This window comes from Schistocerca nitens, chromosome 5, assembly GCF_023898315.1.
Source record: "Schistocerca nitens isolate TAMUIC-IGC-003100 chromosome 5, iqSchNite1.1, whole genome shotgun sequence".
Lineage (NCBI taxonomy): Eukaryota > Metazoa > Arthropoda > Insecta > Orthoptera > Acrididae > Schistocerca > Schistocerca nitens.
This window is the reverse complement of record NC_064618.1, coordinates 567,022,091-567,046,842: the sequence shown is the minus strand read 5'-3', so window position 1 is coordinate 567,046,842 and position 24,752 is coordinate 567,022,091. Positions and strand designations below refer to the sequence as shown.

At 42.6% G+C, this 24,752-nt stretch overlaps 1 protein-coding gene across 1 annotated transcript in view; it reads left to right on the top strand.

Annotated features, from left to right (window-relative positions):
- LOC126259951 (retinol-binding protein pinta-like) overlaps positions 1-24,752 on the top strand; it is a 155,707-nt gene that overhangs the window by 100,918 nt on the left and 30,037 nt on the right. The window contains exon 5 of the mRNA XM_049957060.1: positions 23,185-23,295. Within this exon, the coding sequence (XP_049813017.1) occupies positions 23,185-23,295 (111 nt within the window). The remainder of the gene's footprint in view (positions 1-23,184; positions 23,296-24,752) is intronic.

Genomic DNA, 24,752 nt, shown 5'->3' with positions numbered 1-24,752 from the left:
CCTTATTTGACCGTAAGTCCTCCAAAGCTCTTTTAAATTCCGATTCTAATACTGGATCCCCTATCTCTTCTAAATCGACTCCTGTTTCTTCTTCTATCACATCAGACAAATCTTCACCCTCATAGAGGCTTTCAATGTATTCTTTCCATCTATCTGCTCTCTCCTCTGAATTTAACAGTGAAATTCCCGTTGCACTCTTAGTGTTACCACCGTTGCTTTTAATGTCACCAAAGGTTGATTTGACTTTCCTGTATGCTGAGTCTGTCCGTCCGACAATCATATCTTTTTCGATGTCTTCACATTTTTCCTGCAGCCATTTCGTCTTAGCTTCCCTGCACTTCCTATTTATTTCATTCCTCAGCGACTTATATTTCTGTATTCCTGATTGTCCAGGATCATGTTTGTACTTCCTCCTTTCGTCAATCAACTGAAGTATTTCTTCTGTTACCCATGGTTTCTTCGGAGCTACCTTCTTTGTACCTATGTTTCCTTCCCAACTTCTGTGATGGCCCTTTTTAGAGATGTCCATTCCTCTTCAACTGTACTGCCTACTGCGCTATTCCTTATTGCTCTATCTATAGCGTTAGAGAACTTCAAACGTATCTCGTCATTCCTTAGTACTTCCGTATCCCACTTCTTTGCGTATTGATTCTTCCTGACTAATGTCTTGAACTTCAGCCTACTCTTCATCACTACTATATTGTGATCTGAGTCTATATCTGCTCCTGGGTACACCTTACAATCCAGTATCTGATTTCGGAATCTCTGTCTGGCCATGATGTAATCTAACTGAAATCTTCCCTTATCTCCCGGCCTTTTCCAAGTATACCTCCTCCTCTTGTGATTCTAGAACAGGGTATTCGCTATTACTAGCTGAAACTTGTTACAGAACTCAATTAGTCTTTCTCCTCTTTCATTCCTTGTCCCAAGCCCATATTCTCCTGTAACCTTTTCTTCTACTCCTTCCACTACAACTGCATTCCAGTCGCCCATGACTATTAGATTTTCGTCCCCCTTTACATACTGCAATACCCTTTCAATATCCTCATACACTTTCTCTATCTGTTCATCTTCAGCTTGCGACGTCGGCATGTATACCTGAACTATCGTTGTCGGTGTTGGTCTGCTGTCGATTCTGATTAGAACAACCCGGTCATTGAACTGTTCACAGTAACACACCCTCTGCCCTACCTTCCTATTCATAACGAATCCTACACCTGTTATACCATTTTCTGCTGCTGTTGATATTACCCGATACTCATCTGACCAGAAATCCTTGTCTTCCTTCCACTTCACTTCACTGACCCCTACTATATCTAGATTGAGCCTTTGCATTTCCCTTTTCAGATTTTCTAGTTTCCCTACCACGTTCAAGCTTCTGACATTCTACGCCCCGATTCGTAGTACGTTATCCTTTCACTTAACAGGCTCTTAACTGCTGTGTCGAACCCTCGCTTCGTGCTCTTCTAAAGTAGATACAATTTCTTGCAACATGCCTTACGAGACAACGAAAATTCTTGTCTCGCTTCGTTTGGTTTCCTATCCTCTTTTCTGCTGAATGCCTATTCCTTACTCGGCGCCGGCCGCGGTGGTCTAGAGGTTCTAGGCGCGCAGTCCGGAACCGCGCGACTGCTACGGTCGCAGGTTCGAATCCTGCCTCGGGCATGGATGTGTGTGATGTCCTTAGGTTAGTTAGGTTTAAGTAGTTCTAAGTTCTAGGGGACTGATGACCACAGATGTTAAGTCCCATAGTGCTCAGAACCAACCTTACTCGGCAGACAGTGTCGTCGACCTGGTCCACTTACGACATAATGGCTCGCTTCCTGTCTGCTCCTCTGTCTGTGGCATGACATAATATTACCTGAGGCAAAGTGAGTGATTATTATGTGCCGTGTCATTACTATTATTATTATTATTATTATCATTACCAAGAACATTTCAGTACTACTCGGCTCTACAATTGTTCTATCGGTATTAAGATTTGACTGATTTTTAGTTTGTTGGGTCAGAGGAATGAACTGAGAATTTGGATGAATTTCCTTTCTTGTATTCATCTTTTTTTAGGTTTCTCCTGTACTTTTCGTCGTTTGATAAAAATATCCCACCGCGCTTAATTTACCAGGTGATCAAAAAGTCAGTATAAATTTGAAAACTGAATAAATCACGGAATAATGTAGATAGAGAGGTACAAATTGACACACATGCTTGGAATGACATGGGGTTTTATTAGAACCAAAAAATACAAACGTTCAAAAAATGTCCGACAGATGGCGCTTCATCTGATCAGAATAGCAATAATTAGCATAACAAAGTAAGACAAAGTAAAGATGATGTTCTTTACAGGAAATGCTCAATATGTCCGCCATAATTCTTCAACAACAGCTGTAGTCGAGGAATAATGTTGTGAACAGCACTGTAAAGCATGTCCAGAGTTACGGTGGGGCATTGGCGTCGGATGTTGTCTTTCAGCATCCCTAGAGATGTCCGTCGATCACGATACACTTGCGACTTCAGGTAACCCCAAAGCCAATAATGGCACGGACTGAGGTCTGGGGACCTGGGAGGACAAGCATGACGAAAGTGGCGGCTGAGCACACGATCATCACCAAACGACGCGCGCAAGACATCTTTCACGCGTCGACCAATACTTTGTTTCTTTTTTCTTTTTTTTTTTTTGTTCTAATAAAACCCCATATCATTCCAAGCATATGTGTCAATTTTTACCTCTCTATCTACATTATTCCGTGGTTTATTAAGTTTTCAAATTTATACTGGCTCTCTGATCATCCGGTATATTGTTTACGTCAGTTAATAGCAACGTTTCTTATTTCCAAAGTCTGTAGCGTCTCTGGAAAAAAAATTCAATTGTTTCTTCCAATACTTACAACGAGCCACTTTTCGAAACTTAGTTACTTTTCAAATCTTATAATAATACATCTTATTCATCAGAAGCGATCTCATCGCCCACTAACGAGAGACTATTTAGATAATATTCGCTTATTTCGATATCCATGTTTGCACATTACTTTTTCTCAGTTTTTATGAGTACCTTGCACATAAATTTTAAACAATATGGGTGAAAAAGTGTATCATTCAAAAACTTTATTTAATTTTCAACTGTTTTGAGTCTTTCCTTGTAGACTACTGATACTGAGTACATTGTATAATACGCGGTCCAGTTGCAATGTGACCATCGCCTATGTTCGACGTCAACCTGCAGTAACCACTCACAGACAACATGTGGCAACACTAGCAGCGGAGAGTTTATAATGCGTGCCGCGGGACGCACAAAACAGAGAAGTAGTTGTCGTACTGCGGAAACGTAGACATACGAAGATGACGTTCTACAGATGCGAAATTTAACCGAAAGGAAGAAGATGCTGTGACATGCAAATGATTGGCTTTTCAGAGCATTCACACAAAGTTGGCGCCGGTGGCGACACCTACAACGTGCTGAAATGAGGAAAGTTTCCAACCGATTTCTCATACACAAACAGCAGTTGACCGGCGTAGCCTGGTGAAACGTTATTGTGACGCTTCGTGTAAGGAGGAGAAATGCGTACCATCATGTTTCCGACTTCGATAAAGGTCGGATTGTAGCCTATCGAGATTGCGGTTTATCGTATTGCGACATTGCTGCTCACGTTGGTCGAGATCCAATGACTGTTAGCAGAATATGGAGTAGGTGGGTTCAGGAAGATAGTACGGAACGTCGTGCTGGATCCCAGCAGCCTCGTATCACTAGCAGTCGAGATGACAGACAGAGCGAGGTGGCGCAGTGGTTAGCACACTGGACTCGCATTCGGGAGGACGACGGTTCAATCCCGTCTCCGGCCATCCTGATTTAGGTTATCCGTGATTTCCCTAAATCACTTCAGGCAAATGCCGGGATGGTTCCTTTGAAAGGGCACGGCCGATTTCCTTCCCCATCCTTCCCGCACCCGAGCTTGCGCTCCGTCTCTAATGACCTCGTTGTCGACGGGACGTTAAACACTAATCTCCTCCTCCTCCTCGAGATGACAGATGCAGCCACGTCTCGATCCCTGAGTCAACAGATGGGGACATTTGCAAGACAACAACCATCTGCACGAACAGTTCGACGACGTTTGTAGCAGCATGGACTTTCAGCTCGGAGACCATGGCTGCGGTTATCCTTGACGCTGCATAGCAGACAGTAGCGCCTGCGACGGTGTACTCAACGATGAACCTGGGTGCACGAATGGCAAAACGTAATTTTTTTGGATGAATCCAGGTTCTGTTTACAGCACCATGATGGTCGCATCCGTGTTTGGCGACATCGCGGTGAACGCACATTGGAAACGTGTATTCGTCATCGCCATACTGGCGTATCACCCAGCGTGATGGTATGGGGCGCCATTGGTTACACGTCTGGGTCACCTCTTGTTCGCATTGACGGCACTTTGAACAGTGGACGTTACATTTGAGATGTGTTACGACCCGTGGCTCTACCTTCATTCGATCCCTGCGAAACCCTACATTTCAGCAGGATAATGCACGACCGTATGTTGCAGGTCCTGTACGGGCCTTTCGGGATACAGAAAATGTTCGACTGCTGCCCTGGCCAGCTCATTCTCCTGATCTCTCACCAACTGAAAACGTCTGGTCAATGGTGGCCGAGCAACTGGCTCGTCACAATACGCCAATCACTCTTGATGAACTGCGGTATCGTGTTGAAGCTGTATGGGCAGCTGTACCTGTACACGCCATCCAAGCTCTGTTTGACTCAATGCCCAGCCGTATCAAGGCCGTTATTACGGCCAGAGGTGGTTGTTCTGGGTACTGATTTCTCAGGATCTATGCACCCAAATTGTGCGAAAATGTAATCACATGTCAGTTCTAGTATAATATATTTGTCCAATGAATACCCGTTTATCATCTGCATTTCTTCTTGGTGTAGAAGTTCTAATGGCCAGTAGTGTATATCTGAGGTCCAAATGGGCATATTCATTGACTTTCAGGCCGAAACTGCTAAGTATGTAAAGTTTTAGCATGCTGCCGTTGGAAAGCATACCGTGCGTGGCAAAATAGTTCTACCCAAAACCGGTGAGGAGAGGGGGTGGGGGGAGGGGTTGTGGTGCACAACACGTCGTAGATGACATATGTGAACGACAGCTGCGGAGATGTGTATGGGCGAAAAGACGTGCAACTGATTGGCTGCTGACCACCTAGATGAACCAAAGAGCTACCTACAGTGTCTCCTCAACGACCTTTCAGTGAACGTTGCTGCGGACGGGCCTCTGCAGCATATGCCTGGGTGATGCACCCTTAATGACTGCTGTTCATCAGCGACAAAGGCTGGAATTTGCATGCCAGTACCGCAACTAGACGTCCACTGAGTGGCGACAGGTGACCTTTCCAGACGAATCACTTTTTATGCTACATCGGACAGACGGCGTTTGGCGAACACTGCACGAAACATCTGATAGCAAGCACCTTGCAACCAGGAGGGAGCGTTATAGCGTTATGGTATGCAGAATGTTTTCTGAATGGCACAATTGGCCAACACAAGTAAGCATCTATCCTTGAGAGTCATCATGATTCTACATCCATTTCGGTACCTTCCTGCACGTCCTTGCTGCTGAAGGTGGTTATTCAGGCTTTTGACAAGTTGTCGCATAACGTGCCTGGTCCATGTACTATGACATAGACTGCCTTTAGACATATCTGGAATTGGTTAGCGGTATACTGTCGTAGGCATTTTCCAGGTCTACAAAAACCAGGCAGGAATCTATAATTCGCTGTAATTGTTTCCCGACTAGTTGTTTTAAGGCGATTTCCAGGGGTGACCTGTTTACTCGGAAACCGGTTTGTTCTTTAATGTCTTACATTTGTCTTTCACTTTTCAGAGTTCTGTCACATAATGAGAGTAGTAGGGTAGTGGCAGCGTCACTCCACTTTTGATATCAAATTGATATGCAAAATAGTTAAATTAATAACCCCCGCCCACCAACGCCTCTGGCCAGGCCCACTCCCACTCCCGGATGACGTCATCTGTTTTTCTCAGCCTGCACGTGTGCCCCAGCCCCTCCCCCTCCCCTCCCCTCCGGGTTTCAATGCACGTTCCTCAAAGTCTTTGAAACCCGCTTGTTTCTGTAGATATGTTGACCATACCTTTGTTTTTTGGTCCCATGGTAGGGAGAATTTGAACATATGAACTCCATACACCCGAACATTCGCGTTACAATGGAGGTGGAAGAGGCTGGTTGCCTTCCCTTTCTTGACGTGTTGGTTTGGAGGAAGGAAGATGGTTCACTTGGACATGCAGTCTACAGGAAAGGTACTCACACCGACTTGTACTTACAGGCTAATAGTTGTCACCATCCAGTTCAGCGTGAAGGGGTACTTTGTACCTTGGTACACAGGGCACATGTCGTTCCGACGCTGAGACTTTGCCAGCTGAGCTGTCCCATCTTGAAGTTACGTTTCATCAAAATGGTTATAGTGATAGACAGATTGAACGTGAGTTGCGCTATCGACCAACTGTACATCTGGTGATTGATGATAATTCTGAGTCGACACCTAAGTCTACTGCCTTTTTGCCTTACGTAGAAAACACTTCCAATAAGATCGGTCGTATTTAACGGAAATGCGATGTGAAATGTGTTTTCCGACCTCCATCTAAAATTAGAGTGATTTTGAGTTTTGTTAAGGATGATCTTGGTCTGCGAAAGGCGGGTGTATATCGCATTCCTTGTAGCTGCGGTATGGCATATATTGGTCAAACTATCAGGACCGTGGAGGACTGATGTACTGAGCATAAACGACACACACGATTACAGCAGCCAAGTAGATCTGCTATTGTCGAACATTGCTTGGATTCTGGTCACCCCGTGTTATATAATAACACTGAGATATTGGCATGCACGTCCAGCTAATGGGACAGTGTTATTAAGGAGGCAGTTGAGAATAAATTAGCGAGCAACCTCGTTAACAGGGATGGAGGTTTCTGTTTAAACTCTGTTTGGAATCCGGCTCTCTCCCTTGTCAAAAAACAGAGGGACAGAGTCAATACTACCTCACCTGCGAGTTCGTAGTCTGTCGATATCTCTGACTTTGGTCATATTTGGTGGCACTAGTGTTCAGTGTGTGTGTTATCTTTCCTGCATCAGTGCGAGAACTGAGGTTTTAAATTTGCATGTACGTCGCCTGTCCGTTGTAGTTTGCCTTGGAAATGGCGGGGTGTTCTCCGCCGAAATATCGGCGGCCGCTAAAAGTGTTACCTGGCTGAATTCCCGGAAGTTACATGAAAGTTTATACGCCAGGAGAAACTCAGGTCTCACATCGATCGTAATTACATAATTAATCACAAAGATCGGGCATAATTACACAACCATATGCATAGTGCTACACAAGGATGGCATAAAATCGCAATACAACTAAGAAACTGACGATACCATACAACTAGTGTTATCCTGCTGGGAAAAAATTTCGCAGTACCATTCGATACTACTGACAGACACACTCAAATTCTACCCTACGCCTACTAGATGGCGGGAAAAAGGCAAGGGTGTAAGGTACTATATTTCTTTTTTTTTTTTTTTTTTTTTTTTTTTTTTTTTTTTTTTTTTTTTGTGGGAAATATGTTCAACTGGCAAGATGCTGGAGTTGGACAGAGAGGAGTTATAAAGTTATTACCTGTAAGTATACAGTATCTATCGGGTAATCGAAACCAATACATGCTATCACAACTGATGGAAAAAAATGCTCCACAGATCTAATTGCACATCGAAATTGTAGTGAAAAAAACAGCTCTGTTTATGAACTGGTCATAATCCAGCACATGTACTGGGGAAAATCGTCGTCCTAAAAGACTTCAGAGGGGGTGGTAGTTGAACTTGCGTTCTTCTCGATTTACAATCACAAACTGCCAAACCAAGGCCTTCTCACATCTCCTCACGCCTCCCCCCCCCCCTCACTCCCTCCATTCATCCATCTACGGGGAGGACACATGCTTCCTCAAACGGCCAGATGCCCCGCAGAGCTTCTCGCGCCCCCACGGTCAGCCCTTTGTTTTTTTTCTGCCGACCCGCGTATGGCTGCAGGACCCACCTGGCCTACCGCTGTCACGCGCGATATGCGACGTTCCTTTTAGAGTCTCTGTATCTGTGCATGTGTAGCTGATGGTCTCCAGGTCAGACAGTAGACCCGAGCTAGTGTTCGCGTGTGGATCCGCCGAGCGTTATATCAGGAGCGCTGTTGGGATGTGGATCCACAACACGTCATATGTGGAACAGGGCCTGAAGGTGGATCAATCACGCGTTACGTCAGGAGATGTGTTCTATGTTCTATGAAGTTGGATCCACCAGCGGGATGAGCACATCATGGAAGCCTTCTGTGACATGTGCACAGATACGGATATACAGAAAACAGAGCAAACGCGCTGCAACTGTAGGATATGTGACTGACTACGTTTGAGTACTATGCCGCCCAACCAGAAAAATAGCGCATTTGCGCTAGGCGTTGGCAGCTGTACTACATTTACAAGCAATTTTAGAACACGAAACAATAAGTGATGTGTTCGCATGGACAAAAGTGACATAGAATAGATAAAATGACGGAAAACACGTATAAATTGAGGGAAAATACGCCGAAATGCTGGGAAACTGAGGGAGTACTACATGTCTTCTGACTGGTCCAGAACAATTCCTGCCGCGCAGGATAAGCCGAGCGGTCTGAGGCGGTGCAGTCATGGACTGTGCGGCTGGTCCCGGCGGAGGTTCGAGTCCTCCCTCGGGCATGGGTGTGTGTGTTTGTGTTTCGAATAATTTAGGTTAAGTAGTGTGTAAGCTTAGGGACTGATGACCTTAGCATTTAAGTCCAATAAGATTAAAAAAAAATTCCTGTACATGGGAACGAGTATACGACAGCAAGAGGAATACGAGAAAACGTTGAGACTGAAGCACTGGGAACCGGGTAAACAATCTTTTATTTTTCACCGAGGCAGCATTCTACTGCATGTCTATTGAGGTAATAGTGATACGCACGAGTTGACTGCTGTCTTTGATGCTTTCTTTGAAAGGGGAGAACTATCTGCCTTACTTGCATAAGCGTTAAAGGAAGACAGAGAGTGGATGGAGTGATCGATTGAGATGGAGTTGTAACGAGGTAGGCTTTAATGGTAGGCTGATGATGTATTCCAGAGACAGAGGGACCTGTTGCTGCAGGTCATTTGACCATTTTTTTCCGTTGCTCTGTCGGGATGCGTCATTTGTGTGACATAACCTGAATCCAACTCACAGACAACTGCATGTTCTGCGTGTGACTTAGAGCACTGTCTACTTGCGATTGTTAACAACAAACCTGTGGGTCATCAGAGGGCTTCCATCCTGGTTCGAGCATTCCTCTGGACGAACGAAGATTTATGCGATGTATTCCATTCCCTTGCCGCATCTTGGGCATAAAATCGAGTCTTTAGTTTAATAACTATGGTGATTCTAAGTTAGCGACAGGTGCTTGTGAGGTATTACAATCCTCATGTGTACATCTGCTTGACAGATGTCCTATTTATGAAGTTTGTGGCAGAATGAAATGTATTTTCACATGTCAAATGGTTCAAATGGCTCTGAGCACTATGGGACTTAACTTCTGAGGTCATCAGTCCCCTAGAACTTAGAACTACTTAAACCTAACTAACCTAAGGACATCACACACATCCATGCCCAAGGCAGGATTCGAACCTGCGACTGTAGCGGTCGCGCGGTTCCAGACTGTAGCGCCTAGAACCGCTCGACCACTCCGGCCTGCTTCACATGTCAAACACTGCTGCTATGCTTTTGTCCCTTTCTTTGTAAGAGGCATTCTCCGATACTAACGACCATTGTATATAGGACTGATGCTAGCATAGTATGATTTCTGAACCTAGAACGGGTGTGAATAGTGGGGGCTATACATCTCTGAAAAACTATATTGTATCACAAGGAATCGATGTTTTAACGAAGTAGTTTTTCATTTTACAGTGTATCATCATAGTTTATCGTTGACAAACCGGCAACAAGAATGTATGACACACGCTGGAAATATATTTCTTACACTGGGATAGTAAGAGCGTTGCGATGATCTAACGTTATAGACTGTTTTGGTCATATGTAAAATCGGTAAGCGGATCTAAATCCCCTATTCAGTCACTCGTTGACCACGATGGCACCGAAACAGAGGACGACCGAAGAAAGGCAGAAATACTGAATTCAGTGTTCCGAAACTGTTTCACTGCGGAAAATCGTAACACGGTCCCTGACTTCAGCCGTCGCACGGACGCCAAAATGGAAAATATTGAAATAAACGATATCGGAATTGAAAAACAACTGCTATCACTTAGTAGCGGAAAAGCATCCGGACCAGACGAGATACCCTTAAGATTCTACAGTGAATATGCTAAAGAACTTGCCCCCTTTCTATCAGCAATTTATCGTAGATCTCTGGAAGAACGTAAAGTACCTAGCGACTGGAAGAGAGCACAGGTCGTTCCCATTTTCAAGAAGGGTCATAAATCAGATGCGAATAATTATAGGCCTATTTCACTTACGTCAATCTGTTGTAGAATAATGGAACATGTTTTGTGTTCTCGTATTATGACGTTCTTAGATAATACAAATCTCCTTCATCATAACCAACATGGATTCCGCAAACAGAGATCATGTGAAACCCAGCTCGCCCTATTTGTCCAAGAAATTCACAGTGCCGTAGACACTGGCGAGCAGATTGATGCCGTATTCCTGGACTTCAGGAAGGCATTTGATACGGTTCCGCACTTACGTTTAGTGAAAAAAATACGAGCTTACGGAATATCGGACCAGGTTTGTGATTGGATTCAGGATTTCCTAGAAGAAAGAACACAACATGTCATTCTTAACGGTTCAAAATCTGCAGATGTAGAGGTAATTTCGGGAGTACCGCAAGGAAGCGTGATAGGACCTTTATTGTTTACAATATACATAAATGACTTAGTTGACAACATCGGTAGCTCCGTGAGGCTATTTGCAGATGACACGGTTGTCTACAAGAAAGTAGCATCATCAGAAGACTCGTACGTACTCCAGGAAGACCTGCAGAGGATTAATGAATGGTGCGACAGCTGGCAGCTTTCCCTAAACGTAGATAAATGTAATATAATGCGCATACATAGGGGCAGAAATCCATTCCAGTACGATTATGCCATAGGTGGTAAATCATTGGAAGCGGTAACGACCGTAAAATACTTAGGAGTTACTATCCGGAGCGATCTGAAGTGGAATGATCACATAAAACAAATAGTGGGAAAAGCAGGCGCCAGGTTGAGATTCATAGGAAGAATTCTAAGAAAATGTGACTCATCGACGAAAGAAGTAGCTTACAAAACGCTTGTTCGTCCGATTCTTGAGTATTGCTCATCAGTATGGGACCCTTACCAGGTTGGATTAATAGAAGAGATAGACATGATCCAGCGAAAAGCAGCGCGATTCGTCATGGGGACATTTAGTCAGCGCGAGAGCGTTACGGAGATGCTGAACAAGCTCCAGTGGCGGACACTTCAAGAAAGGCGTTACGCAATACGGAGAGGTTTATTATCGAAATTACGAGAGAGCACATTCCGGGAAGAGATGGGCAACATATTACTACCGCCCACATATATCTCGCGTAATGATCACAACGAAAAGATCCGAGAAATTAGAGCAAATACGGAGACTTACAAGCAGTCGTTCTTCCCACGCACAATTCGTGAATGGAACAGGGAAGGGGGGATCAGATAGTGGTACAATAAGTACCCTCCGCCACACACCGTAAGGTGGCTCGCGGAGTGTAGATGTAGATGTAGAAGATTTTAGCCTTAGGAGTGCGTGTGTTTATGTTTTCTCTTACCAATACCTTCTTGGAAATGACTCCAGACACTAGAATAATACTTTAGAATTGCAAGCGCAGTAGATTTACGTAAAATGCAGCAAAATCTGTCCGTCCGGAGCTCCATTATCCATAAAAATCACCCGTTTCTTGTTCTTAACCGTCTTTTATATCGTCACAACAGTTTCATAGCTACTGTACACCGATAAGGGGTGCTACCTTGAGAGGTGGCATGAGCCCCCTCTCATATTTCTCTGAGTAATTCGATCTTCCTCTCTAATTGCATGTGGTGAAAAGTCGCTATTCCTTCACATGCGGACTTCCCACGCAGCGTCTCTCGTCACCCGGGTGGTCCAGTGACAGGCGGGCTATGCTGCTCTTGAAAGGGTTAAGCCGATGTGTGCGAGGGAGTCGAGTGAATGCTTTCCAGACGCCGACATTGTCATAAGAGCGGCGGCGACACGCCCACAGGGGCCTGACGGAGCGGCTGGGCTAGAGATTCCGTTACTTCGCAGAAACTTAGTGAAAACCGTTTCTGGCGGGCTACCAGCGAGGCGTGGGAAAGACTTGTGTTCCCAGGCAGTCTTGGCGGGCAAATTCCCGCGTTTTCTGCAAAATCGTAACTGTGATTGGCTTGCTCAGGGCATAGCTCCGTGACGTAGCAAAATCGACGCAGAAATTGGCGCCAAGAATCTCCGTTGGTGGAAAAGTAGTGCTTCGGCAATAGAGTGGAATTTTCCGCCGGTTTTTCGAGTTGCTGATTGGAACGTTTAACCACGGCCACCATCGTGGGGGCGGGAATGTTCTGTGTTCGGTTTGTACAGGTGCTCTTGTGACAGTCGGCTCTCGTCTTTTGGTCGGAGTAGGTTACAAGACTGAGCTCTCGCTGCTCTGGACAGCCTGCCTTCCGTTGGCTGTCTAATATACTTTTATTTGATTGTAACTGTTTGACGAAGTTGCTGAAGTTTCAACTTCAACATAACTTTCCGAGTACAGTTGGCAATTGAGCATTCTGCGTACAACCGGCCTATGTTGTCTGTCTTGGGCAGTTTTGGCTAAAGTTGACTGTATCGGAGTTACTGTACCGTCAGTGATTGTATGGCGGGCCTTCTTCGTCTCCCTCAGAGGCGTATTTGTGTTGCTAGGAAGTCTTTAGTCTGGAACAACCAGACCAGGAGAATTTGTTTCGGGCTATACTCACGACATTATCATCACCACGAAGGGACGTCGAAGCAACCAGCCATTGCCTCCGGTATGCCAGATCGTGTCCTTGCAGTTAAGAAGACAGCTTGGTAATGTACGTCCGCAGCACTGGCAAAGCAGGCAATTTTGCTAGGCGATAATCAAAGCTCAGCAGAGTGCGCCTGTTCGTCTTTTCTAACTTTGTTCTGTCTGGGGTGTTCATTGCCTGAGTTATCACTACTGTAGCAGCAATTAATGTTGGGTTGGCTGGGTGTTTCTCTTAAGATTTGAGTTGCAAGGAATTGACTCCACATACCACTTGGTCATAAATGTCACAATCTAGTTTATGGACAACTTCACCTTCACAGCCTTTATTTGAGTATCCAGTTTGACGTATTGTAAATGTTTCGTGTGTTTTGTTTATTATTTTGAGTTTAATCATAATAAATCAAATTATTATTTTGGACGGAACTTTCATTCTCTTAATCGGTAGAGCAAGCCTTTCATTTCTCACTACGTTAATGAAACTTTCCTTAATTTCTATTCAATTAAATTATTGCAGGTGCCAAACTCTTTTCTACTCCACTTGCAGGGTCTATTACAGTCAGTTCGCGTTTCTTCTTAATCCATGTGCAACAGCAAAAGTAGGAGTTAAAAAAGGGGTGGTGGCTTAGACCATCATTTCCATATGAAGATTCGAGAAGAATTTTGTGTTAAATACACTGCTATCCCCGGCACCTCGCAACCTCATCCTCATTCGCACATCTGGGCAGTTACAGCCTCGGTTCGCACTGTCCCTACACGAAACATGGAATGTAGCAGTCTACTTATTGTCAGCTGCAGGGAGCGTTGGTGAAAGACAATGCGAGGAGATCTATAGGTCTGTGACTGTCCTGTGACTCCCAGCCACACAGAGAAAGATCGTATATTACGCACTACGATCGAAGTGCTAGAGACACGTAGGTTGCTGTCTGGTATACTTTGATGACATAGATGTTTGACAATAAACAATGAATGGACGTACTGTACAGTCATCTATTTACATTCGCGATGATACTCGCAAAGTAGTGGAGGGGCTATTTAGCGATGATACAGAAATTGCTAAGCATGCATCCCCGTCATTGGTCGGTGTTAAAATCATGATAAAATTGCTAAAATTGTTCGCACTGTCAACTATGATGCTTATTATTACAGTACATCGACGGTGTCATTTCCATCCCAACCATCCACTGGTATGCTGTTGATTACCACATAATGACTGACTGACATCGCTTGTTTGAGATGGAGAAAGACTCTTGGTGGTGGGGCAACAACTTCTGGGGATGGTTAACATTGAAGCAGTGATCGCATGCATGGCAGCAAATGAGGAATCAATCAAACAAAATACAGCGTCATCAGCTATCCCATCACTGTGAATAATGAGTTTAAATGTAGAGGTCGTCAATCACATTTGGACAGCTGTTTGGAAACGCTCCAAAATGCCTCAAGTCTCTTCCAGTTTTCTTATATTGTGACTGTCTTTTATTTCAATCACCCAATGTGTGGGTGTGTTGTGGCGTCAGCAGCACCAACATGATTTATATTGTCTGATGTCTAGTTTTCTGGGGGAGCCAATGGACCAAAACGTGTTAACGTCAGTTTAGAACCTGACACAGGCGTCGAAGTCGTGGCGGAAAAAAATGTATGGCAGTGCACAAAGCATGTTATAGCAGAAAACGCCATGTATCAAACAACGGAACAGGGACCCTCTCCTGCGGCTGAAAATGTGTGGGAGATGGTCCTCGTACAGTACAGGCGATGAAACTTTACACAAATCTGTGCAAGCAACGTCGATCACAGGCCGCCTGCTCCAATGAATCAACACCTGTATATTTAATAGGATCGCCACATATGCTTGATTCCGGCATGTAGACGGTATTTGCTTTTGATATATCAGAAGAGAGATGTGATAAAAATCTGTTGGATGAAATTAGCGGAGCTTTTATAGTTCGTAATTTTCCTCTGCCGGATGGTACAGAATAACGATGACAGAATGTATGGGTGGTAGGCGTGAATGGATCCTGAGGGATGCGGATCTGCTTTGATGTTGAGTCTTCCTAATTTTCCCGATAAGAAACACCACCGTAACTGTTTGCACTGATATACTACGTTGTACTGCAGGAGCAGGCTTCACTTGGCACTGACCTTACACATCGTACACAGGTGACAGAGCTACGACAAAATGTTCCCACTTCCACCGAGTGGTCAAAACACGCTCCTATAGCATTAACTCAGCTCACTTTGTTTCTACACAGGTTGCAGAATGTGGCATATATTGCTCTCTCCGCCTTCTGGGTAAAATTGCTAAAATTGGCCTCGCTATCAACTGCAGTGTGTATTACAGTACGTCGCTCCATATCAATGGTGTCTTTCACATCCCGACCATCCACTGGGTATGCATTTGATTACCGCATAATGATTGACTGACACTACTCCATTGAGAAAGAAGGAACCTTGGTGGAACACTGGATATCTGCTACTTGTCGCTGTGGAACATGGGATTGAGTGTAGAGGCCATCACCTGAATACGGTTCTTTGGAAGCGTTCTTAATTTCTACATACTCGTTCAATTTCCAAATGCTGCAATGCCCTCCACGTGGTTTTATTTTTTATTTATTTTTTCACCAATAAGATAACAGTACCTCTTTTTATTTGTGCTACCTCATGCATGCTGTGAACAGCACCTTCCAGTGATGGTCAACACCAGAACAGTAATTATGTATATGACTGCCAAATGAAGGAACAATGCTTTTTTAAATGGAGCACCGAGACATCCGCTACCGTGTCGATGGAAAGATGACATTAACTGTACAGGTCATCACCTTCGAATAGCTGTTGAAAGTACTCTACATTACCGCAGACTCTTCCAGTTTCCATATGTTGTGACGTCTTCCACATTTTTGTCAATGAGAAACATTGACTCTGTGTTTTATTTCTAGCAGCCTGTGTTGTGGTAGCTGTATAGTTTATGCCATGTGATGTTCAGTTTTCTGTGAGAACCTGAGGATCGAAACATGTTAATGTTGGTTTAGCAGCAGTTGACACGGATCTCTAAGTCATGGTAGAAAAACAAAGTGTATGGCGGTGTACACTGATTGGGAGTGTTACAACCGAAAAAAAAAAACAATCTGTTGAACTGCTTATGATGGAACAATACAGGAACCGTCTGGTGTGATTGATAGTCTGTTGGATATGGTCATCCGACAGCCCAGGTGATGAAACCTTACACCGGTCTGTGGAAGCAACTTTGATAACGAACCACCTGTTCCAATGAACCAATACCTATATATTTAATAGGACTGCCACATATGTTTGGATGATAGACATGAATGCAGCCTCAGAGACACAATTCTCCTTTGGACTGTAGTACCTGTATGCAGTTTGGAGATGCGCTGCAATGCAGTAGCAAAATCTTTGTCCTTCCTCCATGTCATGTATGATGTGTAGTCTTCCTAATTTTACCAACAAGAAACCCCACCATAACTGCTTGTACTATCTCTTCTACTACCTCGTGTTGCAGCGGAAAGCTTCTTTTGGCGCTGGCCTTACACACTGTACACAGTTGACGGAGCTATGACACCATGTTCCCATTTCTACCAAATGGTCAAAACGCGCTCCTGTTGCATTAACTCAGCTCGTCCCGTTTTCCCACAGGATGCAGAAGGTCTTAGATATAGTGCTCTCTGACTTCCGTATAGGTCAGACTTAAATTGGGATGATCACATAGACTAAGCTGCAGGGCGGGCAGGTCAGAGGAGCAGTTACAAGATGCAGAGGGACCGTCTAAAAACAGTGCTGGAGTTCTTGCTGTATGGGACGCTTAGCAGATAGGTTCGAAAAAGGTGATTTGTTTCGTGGTACGAGAGTGGCACAAATATCATTCACCAGTGGCTGTAATAATTAAAAGGCGCCTCTACAGGATCCAACACCAATATGTGGTTGAATGGATAGACTTGATTCCAAATTTCGGACAGCATTTCTGCCTGAAAGCGTAACACTATCAGGGACCATGTGTGCCTGTAGACTCAAGACCGCTTTTTATACAGGGTGATGGTAACTTGCATTCTGATCATGTTTCTAACAGTGTGGTCCTTACGCGAAATTCTATGTTGTGGATTGTAGAGTCTCTCTGTGGTCAGCTTCAGATGTCATTTCTCAACAGTGTTCCTCGAAAAGAACATCGTGTTCCCTCCATGGATTCCCAGTTGTCCTACTTGGCGTGAATAATCCGACAGCTAAAAAAAATAATTATTCCCCATACAAAGTGACTCTCATGATCAATTTAATTAATTAGGATATCAAACTGATATCAATGACGTACCACCTGGCGGGTGGAAGAGATGGCTATGGCGCCACAGAAGGATTCTTGACAAGTATTTCTTTCTTTTTTTTCGTTGGGCGATATCTTTTAACGAAATTTCAATTTCCAACCTACACAGGGCGAGACACTCTCATGATTTGTTTCGTAAACGCTAGTATGATATAGCACTTCACCGGTGCAAGGGAACCTGTCATAGTGTACAAAATATAAATAGTGAATTAGTAACCTATTCACCATGCAACAATCAAAAAGAGTGTAAATAAAATTATAATATTATTAATGATAAATAAAAACTGTTGTAGGTAACGTCTATACCTCCAATATACAAGCTTAAACTATAGGCAATCAAACTGGTTAACAAGTAAGAAGGAAAAATACCAACTCATTCATATATTGTTAACCCTCATCAGTGAACGATAAAAGTAACAAGTACACAATGTAGGATCACACCATAAGTGATGGTCATCTAAGGTCAGCAGCCCTAACTGAAAGGACGAAATTTCAGATAGTTATTCATAATGCAGTAGCGTGAATCGTAAGTTACAATGATACATATAGTCAATATTAAGATTACGATGTATAATAGTACAACTTAGATCTCAGGAGACAGGTCATAACGATACAAACCCGTGAACAACAGTTAAACACAAAATAGTCCAACAATGGAAGAAATACAAATCCAAACAGTTTATTTCAGTTGCTACAGAACAATGTTTTCTTAGAGACACAAAGTACAGATACTAAGGTATGGAGAAATAAAACGTAGACATCAGGATGCTTATCAGTCATCGCAGAAATTTCATAGGTGAACAGATTTACGGGTAGTTAGTCGTGTATATTTGGATATTTACTAATAAGTTGCCTTATTTTAAGGAAGGGAAGCGCGGCCAACATTCAGCATTATATCCAATAAGAAGCAAGAAGAAAATACAATATAATAAAATTAGTAACCACAGGAATTATATAACAGCGGCTACACTGCACAGTTCTTGCCTCTGTGGTTTCTTACCTTTTTGTACGTCATTACGTTAACTATTTTTATGTTGAGCACATATCCATTATATATTGGTGGAGCATGTTGTGTTCTTTTCTTATATTTATTATGACGTTTTGTATTTTCTATCAGCCACAAACGCAAATGATTTATGTATTCATCTCATCCGTTCACGCCTTGTAAGCACTTATAAACAGATTATGCTTATATACCTGTTACGAATTCTGTGTTTTATATTTTTTTCGCGTACTTATTCCATTTTGTACTTTTAGCAGGTATCCTTTGTAGGTGGTTCACGGCCGAAACCGATAAATATTAAAGTATAAATGAAAATAGCTAATAGTTAAAACGAGTTTTTTCAATTACTTAATGGCTGTTGAATGTCACCTAACCAAAACATTAATTTGTAGACCTTCGTTTCACGAATTGCAACATTATCTTGTATTTTCTCTTCAGCACTTTTTTATGTGTATGTAAAGTCAGTGTTTCCTTTATTAAAACGTTATGTTATTTTTAAGATCTTTTCTGTACCTTGTTTGCCAAAATTTATATTTCTTATTACTACTGTTTTTTTTATTCTGTGCGTATGATCTTTTCTATCATTATATATTATGTTCCATGATCGCATCACGATGTCGTAGTCGAGTGGAATAAACACTAAACTAAAATAAGTGGAAATGTATTACACAAAACTGAACACTATTGCTAACAGTAGCTGCATTCTGTTTTGTAAAGAACATATTGTTTGCATTCCGTCAGTCATGTTTGTCAGATATTTCAATTAGGATCATATTGACGTGGGTTTGGGAGTCAGTAACCACACGCCGTTAGTCATGAGTCTTCCTACCAGAAAGCAGCCAGTTTTAGCTCGGTGAACTCTGGATTCGTCGGTTTGGAAGATAGGATAACTATGTTGTGAAAGTTGTTAAGAAGGCAATGCAGAAGCCAATTTCGTCGAGGACATATTTTCGGTAGAAAATGTACATCAAAGATTGTCAATTTGACAAAAATGTAATCACAGGATTCGATTCTGGTGTCTGGCTTCTTAGTCATTTTATTGCTATGACATCATACCTTATACCAAACAAATGCAATTACTTAATATTAAAACAGAAATGAGAGTACAGTCGCTATTACCACTTCACTTTGAATGGCATATTTTGTCTTTAAACAATCATTCTGTAGTCTTACCTCGCACTTGACCCCTCAACGCTTTCTGGTCAATTGTCAGCATTTCTTCTCCCTGTTTCAGTCATCCTCTTACCCCAATTAAAAAAAATAAAACATTACCAATCTCCTGTTTGGTCTCTGTTTCTCTTACTACATTCGAAGCTAGTCCTCTCCTGCCATTTTTTCAGTGCATTAGTGCCAACTATCAAGCTTGCTACTTTAACATCAGTTACATTTCTACAAGACATTATGCCACCATTAGGACTAGAAATCCACTTCATAGATAATTATCAATTTTTTTAGTGTTTTCATCACCATCACAACACAACAACTAATTCCATACTTCGGCTGTAAAAATTGTAAGTGACATTTCGACTGGTTTGAGAAATCGCACATCAAAGTTTCTGAAAGTTTCCATAAATAAGATATTGCATGCACTTCCGATGTGATTCTTTCATATCCAGATTTTCACATGTCTCCACCGTAACGACAAAATTTTGAAAATGGCTAATTCTACCCACAGTTCTATTCTTACAATTTCCTCGATGGTAATTAACATTGTTTACTTGCACACCGAGAGCACTTAACATCAGTTACCATTGATTAACCACTGTTTACTTGCAGCGAGAGTTAACGAAACAGTGCTGCAAAACCTCTCCAAAATGTAAATTTAAAAGGCCCTTTTACGGATGGCACTTTTTTATGGTAAACAACGTTCTAGGTGCACATTTTGTGTCATGTATTCCTGAATATGCGTTACTTGTCTTGTTCACTTACATGCTCGAAACACTTTTTAGAGAATCTACATGGAGGACCTTGATTTTCGTACAGTAACATCCCTATTGTCCCCGTATGTTCTATATACTTTCCTTCATTTCTCTTTTTCCTTATTTATCCCTGCATACCTCCATCTCTGTCAGCTCCGCTGACCGTTTTCATAAACTGTAGCTGCCTGCAGTGTGTCAGGTCTTGGTGCATCTTCCTACAAAAATTCAGAGTCATAAGTTTAACATCGTCCACATATCTCACAATAATTTCACGCATAAAAGCAAAATACATCCCTCGATAATTTGTACTTTTTTGACACACTCATTTATACGCCAATATACACAAAGCAAAGACTTAATAGGCTATATAAATGCAGTAATAATTTACCTAAACAGGTAAATACATAAATTTTGTTAGTATGGTTTTCGAGGTATGGATACAGCTGTAGAAAAAGCCTTATAAGAAACGAATGCGGTGCCTTACTGCAGCACGTCAACAACTTTAAGGATGGCGTTTAACATGCCTGCGATCGCACTGTCACACAAATGTACGTGAACTATGGTAAGCGACGTTACTCAACATTGTTTAATTGTTTAAAAATATGCATATTTACCTCATTTGTAACACGTTTTGGTGGGCATTTCCGTTCCGGAACGTGTGCAGGATCCTTATCGAAGTCATATGTATCCTCCGACTTGTACAGCTCGTTCGTGAAAACCATCTTTTTGTCAAAACCAATGCAAACGTTACGACTCCATGCAGATATGTATCTTGCACTTATCGCTGTTTATATCGGCACAGCCTGCCAAAGTCGCAACTACGTACAATTTGAACTGAGAGATACTATCAGTTGGATTATCATGAAGCTTTCAACTAACTGGACTAAAGCATGTCACTATGTTTTGCATGCAGTAACTCAGTTTATCAGAGTGTCGCTTACCATCGCTTACATCCGAGGTCTTCAATTATGTCTTTCACCTACGTAGGGAGAAATGATCATCATAATGAAATAAGAGAAATCAGAGCTAGAACGGAAAGATTTAGGTTTCCTTTTTCCCACGCGCCATTCGAGAGTAGAATGGTAGAGGAGTAGTATGGAAATGGTTCGATGAACCCTCTGCCAGGCACTTAAGTGTGAATTACAGAGTAACCATGTAGATGTAGGTAGATGTAAACCCTGACAGGTGACACGTGCGTCAGCATATTGTCTGATCACCTACCCTAATCATTCGTGTCCATTGTGAGTTCCGACGAACTTGGGCAATTCCAGCAGGACAATGCGACACCCCACATGTCCATAATTGCAACAGAGTGGCTCCAGGAACGCCATTCTGAGTTTAATACCTCCACTGGCCACCAAACTCCCAAGACATGAACATTATTGAGCTTATCTGGGACGCCTTGCAACGTGCTGTTCAGAAGAGATCTCTACCTCCTTGTACTCTTACGGATTTACGGACAGCCCTGCAGCATTCATGGTGTCAGTTCCCTCCAACACTACTTTAGACATCAGTTGAGTCCATGGCACGTCGTATTGCGGCACTTCTGCGATCTCGTGGGGGCCCTACACGATATTAGTCAGGTGTACCAATTTCTTTGGCTCTTCAGTTTATGATTACAACTTTGCCAAATTACAATTTTTTTCACTCAGATTTTCTGCTGAAAATATGAACGGGGCGAAATTTTGTTATAGCTATTTTTGTGTTAATATAACTTTTATTTGTCTAGATCGCGAGTATATAAAATGATGTTACCGGGTTTGAATGTGTTATCATTCGTCTTCGGATCACATTCAAAACGTGTAATATCATCTTATAAATTCGCGATCTAAACAAATAAAAATTATATTAAAAATTAAGATCGCTCTCCCTTATTCTTGACCACGTCAAGCCTAACGTTCATGTGTTGCCAACACTCAAATCTCCAGACGTCAGACAGTCAGATCGGTACCAAACGTTGTATGTCGATATAATATGAACCAAAACACCGATTTAGTTTGTGTTGTGTGCTGACGTCCAGTACAACAGGCGTAAACGGTAATTAAAAGTATCACCAGAGCTACAGAGGACAGGAAAAGCGTATCTGAGAGTGCTTGCAATGTTTTTCTCGCTTGTGTGAGGAGGTAGAGCGTTCAAACGCTGTTTACGCTTGAAACTGTTGTATGGGAGAATATTTTCCTGACATGTAAAATGACTTTTCAGAGTTTGTAGCAATGTTCTTTCCGCAGTTTGCTTTAGCTTCGTTAGTTGAGCATTATGTACTTATTATTGACCTTACTATTTTGTTTATTTTAATTATTATTATTTTATTACTTCCACACGTGTGGTGCAGTTATTTATTGTTCTTTTCTGATTGTGTATGCTGTGAAACTACAAATGTACTCTATAGGTCTACAAGTTTCAAAGAAACGCAACGAAGCAGACAACATTGTTGTTACCTCCAAATAGCCGTTTTACATGCCATATACATCTTGTTCCACATTACACTTTCACCCATAATACAGTAAAAAAATTGTTGTCATTGGATTTGGATCGAGGACCCTGGGTGTGAGGATCTGACGATCTACCATCTTCGCCGCTGAAGCAACGTACAGCAGTTACTCACAGTTATGCTTTTGCTGTCCTCCGTAGTTTTGTGTTACTTTTAATTAACATTTATGCGCGTTCTGCTACACGACAGCACCTAGTACGAACTAAATCTGAGTTTTGGTTGATACTTTATCGGCAGACAACGTCTGGTACCTATCTGAGAGTCTGACATCTGGAGGTTTGGGTGTAAGAGGCAAGGAATTGTACCATAAAATCCGAGTGCTTTCGTGTTCCTTCAACCTGTATAACTGAGTAATTTGGTTTTATCTTTCTTGTGATTTTTACAGAAAGCGTATTCAAAACGAATTGTAGCCTTACATTTCACTAACGCAACAAAGATAATAGGCATGGTGCTCTCAGTCGTCTATCCAGCGCTTCCTCCGAAACTACGAAAGCGGGTAAGTGAATCAATTCCATTTTGTTTGCTCAGCTTCCTGCTTTTAATAAAACTAACTGGTAACGATGCTGTTTCATCAATATTGAAATGTTATGGCCTTGATCTCTCAGCCTAAATGTAAATGTAATATCCCAACGAATAGAATCTTAATTTTCTTAGCGTAAGGTCTGAATACGTGAAGGAAGAACCGTAACAACGTCTGGGATTTCGTGTTACTGAAACCATTCAACTTAAAACAGTGATTTAAAATTTCAGAAATACGATGTGATTACTCACTGAAGTAACGAAATCCATATATAAGCAATATTCGGCACTTTCAGTAACGTTTACGTTAAAATGTGAGACCCCTTCTTCGCCGTTATACATCCCGAAGCACACAACTTACGGAAGATATTTTGTGAGAGAAGTTTTTATCGCGATGTATTGCACAGTCGTGTGTGTACAGACATGTACAAGAGGTGGACAAAAACGTTGAAACACAATACATTACCATGCAAAATACGACATAGGTAACCCGTTGACATTCAAACAGCTTCTAGTCGTCTCGGATTGGATAAATAAGCGCCCTGTACGACTTTTAAAGCAAACGTATACCATTCTTCCTTCAAAACTGTGACAAGTGTAGGTAACAATGATGGAGGTCGATAGCGATCATGCACCCTTGTCTACAAAGAAGACCACAATGGCTCAACAGTACTGAGATCGCCGGCCGGAGTGGCCGAGCGGTTCTAGGCGCTACAGTCTGGAACCGCGCGACCGCTACGGTTGCAGGTTCGAATCCTGCCACGGGCATGGATGTGTGTGACGTCCTTAGGTTAGTTAGGTTTAAGTAGTTCTAAGTTCTAGGGGACTGATGACCTCAGCAGTTAACTCCCATAGTGCTCAGAGCCATTTTTGAAGTACTGAGATCTGGAGAGTGTGGTGGCCAGGCGTGCTGCGACAATTCATCCTCGTGCTCGCAAAACCAGTCTTGGACGGTGCGAGCTGCTTGGATAATGGCACTGTCACCCTGGAATATAGCATCAACAATGGGAGACAAACATGGTACCATGGTATGGACCTGATCAGCGAAAATGGTCACATAATCTTTGGCAGTAATGTGAACTCGTAGCGGAATCATGGGAGCCATGGACTACCACGACGTGGCTACCCAAATCAGGATCGATTCCCTCCCTCCCCTAAGTTTCACTGTTGAGACGTAAAATCAGCCAGAAGTTGGAACCGGTGTGAAATAATATTCATTCGACCATATGAATTTCTTCCCAAGTCCCGGTTTCGCGGCTTCGGCACACGTTTTCCTGTTACGATCATTTGCATCACTGAAGAATGGTTTTAGAATTACAGCTCAACCTGCAACTACCAGGCTATGGAGCTCCCTTCGTGTTGCTTTGTTTCTCACAGTGTTCGCGAGTGTCACATTCAGTTCTACAGTGACTTTTGCAACTGCCGTCCCACTAC